The sequence below is a fragment of the Sinocyclocheilus grahami genome, unplaced genomic scaffold, assembly GCF_001515645.1.
Source record: "Sinocyclocheilus grahami isolate Dianchi unplaced genomic scaffold, SAMN03320097.WGS_v1.1 scaffold62.1, whole genome shotgun sequence".
Taxonomy (NCBI): Eukaryota; Metazoa; Chordata; class Actinopteri; order Cypriniformes; family Cyprinidae; genus Sinocyclocheilus; species Sinocyclocheilus grahami.
In genome coordinates, this window is record NW_015505241.1 from 5712 (window position 1) to 15726 (window position 10015).

The following is a 10015-nucleotide window of genomic DNA, read 5'->3' on the forward strand; positions in this document are numbered from 1 at the left end:
TTTTTTTTATTGGTCTTATGAAGTAGTCTAATTTGTTGAGATAGTGAATTGGTGGGTTTTTGTTAAATGTGAGCCAAAATCATCACAATTAAAAGAACCAAAGACTTAAACTACTTCAGTCTGTGTGCATTGAATTTATTTAATACACGAGTTTCACAATTTGAGCTGAATTACTGAAATAAATGAACTTTTCCACGAGATTCTAATTTATTGAGATGCACCTGTATATAGACAAGTTTTTGAGATAAACAAGAAATGGCATTCTCATTTAACTGGAGAGTGTTTCCTGTCATTTGTTTAGTGAGCAGCATGGATGCATGTTGACAGGATATAACATAACTTGTAAATCAATTAAGAAGAGTAATTAACGGCTTATAGCTGTCTGAAGCCATACCCAGAAGTAAAACGCCTACATGTATGCACGTAACTAATGCCATTATTGTGCTCGCAGAACCTTTTTCATCCCACCCACAATTTTTTTTTCACCGTTTTTTTTTTTAATTTTTAGATAGGACAGAGTTAGATTGGTCAGGAAGTGAAGTGAGAGAGAGAATGGAAATGGCTTCATCAGAGATAAAGTGCTATTTAGTAGTTGCAAAATAAGACGTTGTGGCCACTGTGCTGATCATCTTAAACAGGCTCTGCTAATTCTGTCTGCCTTTCTAAAAGAACATCGAGAGCCACTCCATCAGGAATCCTGATGAGAAGGACTGATTGTACAGGATATCAACCAGGAAGAGGAAACACATTTGCTTAAATGTATAGTTCACACAAAAAAGAACATTTGCTGAAAATGTACTCACTCTCAGGCATCCAAGATTGTAGATAAGCTGATCAGATTTGGAGAAATTGCACTGAATTGGTGCCGTCAGAATGGACCCAAACAGCTGATAAAAATCACAATAATCCACAAGTAATCCACACGATTCCAGTAAATTGAAAAGTTGGTTGTTTGTAAGAAACCAATCAATCAAGATGTTTTTAACATAAAACCAATGCTTCCGATTGAAATACGACTCCTCTCCAGTAAAAAAGTTGAGCAGAATGCATGTGATCATCTTCTTAAAGAAATAATAATAAAATAAAAATGTATTTAAAGTATTTCCCCAAGACTAAGTTGTATTTGAACCTATATTTGAACCAGCATTTTAGTCAACATCTGTCCTGTTCACCTGAATATCATTATGCTAAAATATTTATTTTGTATTGCACTCTAAGAATATGTCTGTTTAAAGATTCTTCACACATATAGTAACAGTTCTATTTAGAAACATATTGTGAAGAACCATTTTGAGTAAAAAAAAAAAAAGAAGTTATATTTAGCACCAAAAAGAGCTGAAGAACCCAAATCTGGCACTGTTTAGAACTATTTTTCTTAAGTGTGTAGTTTCATATTTATTGTCGATAAAACATATGAATGGTACCCATTTTCCAGTGTTTTAACGAATGGTCTAAATGAACTCTTTCCTCCAGTTCCACTGATCAAGGGTAACTAGGACACACTCTCTACATCTTATGTAACCTAATACGTGACTATCTCCCCACTCATCTTCCCTGGGTCAAGATATTTTTGGTTTATTGATCCATGTGTAGGTTTTCATGGGAAAAAAATCCCAATGGTTCATTGATTGTGGACAGCCCCAATTATAACGGTCCCTTTACTTCACTTATAATTGATTTGGGCCACTTCAGCTTCAGTGACACTGGAAAATGTACCATTATTGAATCATTCACAGTTGTTTCCATACTAAACCAGTCTCTAAACCAGGGGTGTCAAACTCAAGTTCTGGAGGGCCGGAGCCCTGCACAGTTTTGTTCCAACACACATACCATGTAGTTTTCAAATAAGCCTGAAGGACTTGATTAGTTGGATCAGGTGTGTTTAATTAGGTTTGAATCTAAACTCTGCAGGGCTCCGGCCCTCCAGGAATTGAGTTTGACACCCCCGCTCTAAACCATCCGTGTGCAAAAGCCTCAAAGAAACGAGTTTATAAAACAGGGCACACAATACAAGCAAAGATAGCACCAAAACACAGCCCTGGCATGAACTGAGATAAGATATGTATTCTTCTCGAACGAGCATATGATGTGGGAATGCAATGTTTGCATAATACACCCACAGTCCATTCATCCACCAAAACCAGCACCGGACATTATGACATCACCTACAGGACAGAGAATGTTGGCATTTATAAGCATTGAAACGGCTGATCTGTATCGGTATCAGACTTTCTTCAGTGGACAAAAATATTTTTTTTCCCCTACCCACACACTGACAATCAGCTGTCTCCAATGTTGTTTGATTCACAACATTCTGCAAAACATCTATATAGAAACATATTCAGGTTTGTGAGTAAATGATCATAATTCTTAAATTATGATTAAAACTACAATTCTTGGTGGACTATCCCTTCAGCAAGTCTAACTACCGCAGGCCTGGAAAAATACTTTAAATGCTGTCCTTACCCAGATCCAGCATAAAAAATAAAGTTAGCAGTTATCTAAGAGGGGGAAAAAAAGTGTTATTGCTAAACCAACCACTTAGAAAACTCCCAAAATCAATAAAGGTAAACACTGCCATCTTCTGGTGAATATTAAAAATAGCCATCTCGCTCCCCTATAAAAGGTTATGTATTTGCAAGGTATTTTAGATACATACATTTTATAAATGCTTGTTCAACAGGAATCAAACCAATGACTTGTTTTTAAGCATACTCAAACAGAAAGTACAAAAAGCATTGTTTGCATCATCAGAGCCTTAAGAAATTGTCTGTAGGGAGAGGAACTCCTTAACATCAGTAGGGCTGGGCAAAAAATATCGATATCTCGATATTAATCGATTCTCATTTTAACGGAACGATATCCCAAGAATCGATTAGTCAAGCCTGTTTTCAGTTAATGGACAGAACGTTGAAGGGCACTTCCCATCCAATAAATCTCGATAAGCATTGTGCTTTTGGTACTTTTAATAATAAACAAAGTCTCAGATTTCAAATTCTGTCCATTGTATTAAAGTATTTCAAACTTAAATGCCGTTTTGGCGCTGTTTAATGTGGAGTGACAGATCGCTGTAGCGCCTCAGTTCAACAGACGTGAACTGATCGTCTCCTCCACATTAATACCAGCTTCAGCACAAAATAAACATGACTAAACATCCGAAGGAAAGTTAAAAGAAAGAGTATAACTTTACAATCCGTATCCTGTCTCATGTAATCGCTCAATCAGTGTTTCAGCCGTGCAAAGACGTCAATATAATATGGCTTCTAAACAATGTCACGTAACGTCACATTTACCTCAGAAAAACAATCAGTGATCATAAACTCATTAATCACATAGAAAAAAACTGTACAGAGGGTTTTCAGTTAATGGACAGAACGTTGAAGGGCACTTCCCATCCAATAAATCTCGATAAGCATTGTGCTTTTGGTACTTTTAATAATAAACAAAGCCTCAGATTTCAAATTCTGTCCATTGTATTAAAGTATTTCAAACTTAAATGCCGTTTTGGCACGGTTTAATGTGGAGTGACAGATCGCTGTAGCGCCTCAGTTCAACAGACGTGAACTGATCGTCTCCTCCACATTAATACCAGCTTCAGCACAAAATAAACATGACTAAACATCCGAAGGAAAGTTAAAAGAAAGAGGATAACTTTACAATCCGTATCCTGTCTCATGTAATCGCTCAATCAGTGTTTCAGCCGTGCAAAGACGTCAATATAATATGGCTTCTAAACAATGTCACGTAACGTCACATTTACCTCAGAAAAACAATCAGTGATCATAAACTCATTAATCACATAGAAAAAAACTGTACAGAGGGACATTTTGCTTAATATATGCACCATATAACATTCATTTTTTTTTTTACTGTTCTTCAATGTTTAATTTGTTTGAATAAATCCATCAAGTTAAGACTGCCACCATTTAAATGTTTATATATAATTAAAAAAAACGAATTGAAGTAGAAATATGTAACTAACTTTATTATTGTAAAAACGTCATTGATTTTAACCTTCAATATTATAAAGTAGTAGCCTACCAACTGACTCATGTATATTTTACAGCATTAGTTGATTTTTTTTCCTTGAGAAAATTTGGCATGTACTGTACCTGATGTATATCCAAAATAATCGATATTGAATCGAATCGCAAGCTTGCGAATGAGAATCGAATCGTGAAATTTGTGTCAAAACCCAGCCCTATCTAAGTAAGTCACTTGAGACAAAAAAGCAAACCATACACATCCTCTTAAAAGCAGACAAATCAACAGATTTTTTTTTTTACATTTATTTTTTGACAGTTTCTTACAAAGTACGGTTTATTTCTTCTTTTCGGGGTCCTGCTCGGCGGCCTCCTTCGCCCTCTTGGCACGGATGCCGAACAGACGGGCGTTGGCACGGGCCATACGCAGGGTGGCAAAGGCCTTGAAGTTCTTCTCGTCCTCTGAGATCACGCGGGCCTTCTCTTTCTTGTACACCTGCAGAAAATATGGACACTTCCTCAGTTGCAGCAGAACACTACATTATATATCAAGAGCGGAGTTTACATTAAACACCTTATTTCCACACATTTCTCTACCTGCATCTTATTCCCGACATGAAATAAGACCAGTTTAAGCCTTCAAACAATATATAGTTTGTTTTTATCCCCCTGGCCTGAGTATCATTTAATACATTAAGCTTTTACAGCTCTGCAGGTTTTATGAAGGTAAATTTATGACTTGAAGAAAATGTACTTCAAAGAAACGTATAAATTAAGGAATAAATTGAATGAAACAATACATCAATAGGGTCTGCAAATACAACTTCCAAAATATCTCCATTACTTTAATTCATTTTGTAAAGCTCAAGTTCCTACGCCTCTGCCAGCAACCACTAGAATATGGAAATCATTTTTTACTGCACCTTCTAACCACACACCGACAAAGTGATGATCTTCCTCACTATATTTGTCTTGTTCTCGTGTGAAAATGTTTAAAGATTCATTTACTTGAGAAACAACATGACAAAAATGTATTGTTTACTGAAAAATTGATCAAAATATAGAAAAACATCATCTGCCAATGATTCAAGAAAAATCTAATAAATTCAAAGGGAAAACCAGATTTCATTTACATATTTGGTAGGTTTTAAACAACTTTATTTTGTTCAATATCTCAAAAACAACCTATGTTCAAAGTAAACATATGCATCTCAAGTAAATGTGCCTCGATTTAATGAGAAAGATTATTTTGGCAGTGCAACATTCAATGCCATAACTATGAATTTAAGATTGCTAATATTTACATGGCCAAAAATGAAATTCTGATAGCTTATGCTGTAAATCAGTGATAGCAGACTGCTTGCAGAAAATGCCAGAGAAATATTTAGCAGGCTAAATATCTGGAACAGGCTACGACTCCAAATCTTGCCGTGTGCAATGCGTTTTGACTGGAAATGACATTGGTGACAACACACACACACACACACACACACACACACACACACAACACAAAGCGTGTCAAACAACCAAACACAAACAAAACAACACTACTGAATAAGGCTAAAGAGTATGCAGTCATCAGCTGTAAAAGGGTTCGAAAGTCATCAAGGATGTGCAGAGATTCCGGAGAAAGTGTCATCAATTGACTGCAAACACTAAAGCTGTTACCAATTACAATAAACTGCATTTTAGACCTGCCATATTAATTATGCATTGAAGGATATGATTTACAACGAATCGCATAGCTTCAAAACAATATTTATCCCAAGAAAGGTCGGAGTTATGAACTAAAGGAAGCCACTTACAGTGCCGTCTCCCTTCTTGGGTGCAGAAGCCTTCCTGGGGAAGATGATGAGTTTGGAGCGGTACTCCTTCAGCCTCTGAACGTTGGCCTGCAGAGACTCTGTGGATCGGTTATGCCGGCGAGGGTCAACGGCGATGCCGATGGTGCGGGCCACCTTTTTGTTGATTCCTGCTGCCTGTACAAGCAAATTACAGAGCAATGTGAGACATGCGAGACTTGATTGTACTGGAACACATCAACAATTTCAGCATCAACAGTCATCAGCAAATAGGGTTCAAAGGAGATCATCAATGAAGTACAGAGATTCCGGAGAATTATCATCATTTGACTGTCTGAAATAACCATAAATGAGAGAGAATTTTTATTTTAGTTCACACAAAATAACAATTGTTATCATTTACTCACCCTCATGTCATTCCAAACCCACAAGACTTTGGTTTATCTTGAGAGGGTTCGGTCCAATCTTTGAAAGTCCAGGTAACCAAAACAGGAAGATCCGAAAAGGACAATGTGTTGTAAAATAAACCACATAAAATGGTTTAATCCAAGTCTTGTGAAGAGTTACGATGTGTGTTTATGTGAATAAATGTCCTAATAAAAATCATTCATATACAACTGTCTATACATGTACAACAACAACATATACACCATGGCCTTTTCGGATCCAAGTTTTGGTTACCTGGATTTTCAAGGTGGGAGACAGAAACTTCAAGTTTCATTTAATGTCTTGTGTTTCAAACATTAATCAAAGAGTGAGGGTGAGTAAACTACAATTTTCATATTTGTGACCCTGGACCACAAAACCAGTCTGAAGTCACAGGTAGGCTATATTTGTAGCAATAGCCAACAATACATTGTATGGGTCAAAATTATCGATTTTTCTTTTATGCCAAAAATGATTAGGATATTAAGTAAAGATCATGTTCCATGGAGATATTTTATAAATTTCCTACCGTAAATATATCAAAGCTTAATTTTTGATTAGTAATATGCATTGCTATGTGATTATCTAATATATATATTTATTTATTTATAATTTTTTATTCTAACAAACCATACATCAATGGAAAGCTTATTTATTTAGCTTTCAGATATAAATATTAATGCTGTTAAATGATTAATCGCATCCAAAATAAGTTTGTTTACATAATATACGAGTATGTACTGTGTATAAATATATATATATATATATAAATAAAATAAACAAAATATACATTTAAGAAAAATATGTTCATATATTAAAAATATTTACATATAAGATATAATATAAATATATAAATGTATATGTAAAAAAACAAAAAAAGAAAAAAAAAAACTCTGTGTGTGTATTTATATATACATAAACAGTACACAAACATATATAATAAGGGCCTTTCGCACCGCAGGAACCTTTTCATAGTACCAGAACTAATTGTGGAACTACCCACTTTTTGGTGTTTTCGCACCGCCGGAACTGGGTGCGATTTTAGTACCGGACTGCCTTTTCGAAAACCAAATGAGCTCCTACTCCGGAGCAGGGTCTAACCAGCACAACTGGTACTAACCGTGACGCAAGTAGACATTGATTGGCCAAACGCGTATGAAAACGCTCTCACCCGCCATGATTTAAAACGCCGTGTAACTGTAAACATTGTGTCAACTTATTTCGCAAGTATGGAGAACAGCGATAGATGGACGGACGCTGAAGTGCAGGCACTTGTAGCACTGCCAGTTGTCTTTGGAAATTCTTAGTCCTCCTTTCCGTTCTTTCAATCGCTTTACGTATACGTCGACTTTCCATGTCCATTATTGTGAAACCCGCGAGACACAACAAAAACAGCTCCGATCACAGCGTCCTCCATCCTCCTGTTGTTAATGTTGTTCTTCTTTGTTTCTGTTGTTGAACGCCGCGCACAAATGACGTCGCTGTCGACCGGCTTACGTCACTTCCTAGTACACACTGTTGGTGCGAATGCAACCCTTTAAATAGTACCGGGAAATAGTTCGTGCAAAATCGTCCCAGTACTTTAGTACTGAACATTTAGTTCTGGAACTAAAGCGGTGCGAAAGGCCCTTATGTAAATCAACTTTTTTGGATGCGATTAATCGCGATTAATCGTTTGACATCACTAGTAAATATCAATTTCAAATAATTGACCAATTATGACTGGTTTTGTAGTCCAGGGTTGCATTTTTGTGAACTAACTGCTTAAACTAGCAATAATGTGGCATCAACCTCACCTTCAACTCCTCCAGGGTGAACCCGCGTCCGGCACGGACCTTGGTGTGATAGCGGATGGTTGGACACCTGACCGCTGGCCGAAGAGGTCCAGCAACCGGTCTTGGAGCGATGCGGCGGGCCTTTGCCTGACGGGCCTTTCGTCTGAGGAAAAAACAAGAGAGATGCATTTTAATAAAGTGATGCTTTCCATGAACTATTCAAATCCATTTGTCAGTACAGACTTAGTGTTACCTGCGGATCTTTCTGGCAGGCTGGTTGAACCAGGTGCGCACTCTCTTCTGCCAGTCTTTATGAAAGTGAGGGTTCAAGATCATGCCATTCCGGCTGGGAGCCATGACTGTTCACTCCTGGTGTAAAAGAAACGTTACAGTAATAATCACAGTCCCCTGCTCCACGTTCACATATAGCTCAACTAGCATTAACTGAAGCTTTGCACGGTCGTTTATAGTTGTATAAAGAATTGCACGCTCATGAAAGCCATTAAAACACTTTAGCAATTATGTTTATTTTGTGTACCCGTCCAAACTGATATTCACACAAGCACACGGAGTATGGAGAATGCGACAGAGTACTGTGTACTAAAATGACCTTTTTTCATCTCTCAATAATGTATAATACTGGCAATAGAGGCAAGTTTGCACATTAAACACATTACACTTTGAGACTGGACTACTTAAAATATCACATGATAAACAGTTAATAAGGATTAATGCGGATAAACTTGATGTTTAGCCGGAATTAATGCACATACCGTATGTAGCGGAAAATGGCGGAAAAGGAAAAGGAAATGACAACGCGGAGTTTCAAGGGAAGTGAAGAAACGAGCCGGAAGTGTGAAGCCGGGTTTGTTGTGACAAATCAGCACGTGGATGGACGTAGATTAAAAGTTCGACAACTAATAGTTTACTACTACTACTAATAATTATTATTATTCAATTAATAGTTAATAAAGTGAATGTAAAGGAGAATGTTGCTAATTTAACGCGGTAAAAAAAAAATGCATACGTAGATACGTGCATGCAAATAAAAGAAAACAATCGAATATGTTCATTAACACACATATAAATGAACATAATCGAACATAAATTAAATTAATATAATCGAAATTAAAATCCAAGAATGAATGAGTTGCTGAATGAATTAAACGATCACACTCCATCATACTAAATAAATTATAAACCACCTTAATGCTTTTACATTGTATTAAGTAAAATGCTTTCCATTTAGTAACATTCGTTTTGAACACAAGGAAAACTTCTATCACTGTAGAAAAATAAAAATGCATATACATGGAATTTGAGTCAAATCTGTTCTAAATAGGCCTACTTTAGAACTGAGTGTAACTAGAAAACTGTACACTCTAAAAAATGCTGGGTTAAATACAACCCAGTGCTGGGTAAAATAGGGACAAACCTGTTTTGACCCAGCGGTTGAGTTAAATGTTTAAACCTACCTTCTGAGTAGTAACCCAACCGCTGGGTCAAAACAACCCAATTGCTGGGTTTGTCCCTATTTCGGGGGGGTTGTAAGGCGTCCCTACATATAAAACGTGGTATATCTGGAGTAAGCATTGCTTTGCATCCTAAAGAACAACAATTCTCTAAATGAAAAACCTGTTAGAGGTGCATAGGCTCTTTCTTATTTTGACAGATTTATTCTGTATGTAGAGTGCTTTCTACATGAGTTTTAACCAAAAACACATATTCATATGTGAAATCGTTAAAGGCATGTGTGGTCATTCGTATGTAATATTTGTAAACTTGTATGGTAATACAAACCCAGCGGTTTGATTTAAATGTTTAACCCAACCTTCTGGGTAGTAACCCAACCGCTGGGTCAAAACAGCCCAATTGCTGGGTTTGTCCCTATTTTACCCAGCACTGGGTTGTATTTAACCCAGCATTTTTTAGTGTATAAAACAAGTACAGCTATAATCTGTATATAGTTACCAAAATAAGTTAACATTATAAACATCTAAATAAATGTCCTTTTGGCCAAGGAGTTACC

The 10015-nt window shown here is 36.5% G+C and overlaps 1 protein-coding gene across 1 annotated transcript; it reads right to left on the bottom strand.

Moving 5' to 3' along the window:
• Nucleotides 1–4285: 4285 nt before the first annotated feature.
• LOC107584718 (60S ribosomal protein L13-like) lies at nt 4286–8855 on the bottom strand. Its single transcript, XM_016271434.1, has 5 exons — nt 8760–8855; nt 8240–8355; nt 8008–8149; nt 5772–5962; nt 4286–4519 (listed from the first exon to the last, which is right to left on the bottom strand). Exons 2-5 carry the CDS (start codon nt 8341–8343, stop codon nt 4321–4323), a joined length of 636 nt encoding a protein of 211 aa, XP_016126920.1. The 5' UTR covers nt 8344–8355; nt 8760–8855; the 3' UTR covers nt 4286–4320.
• Nucleotides 8856–10015: the final 1160 nt, after the last annotated feature.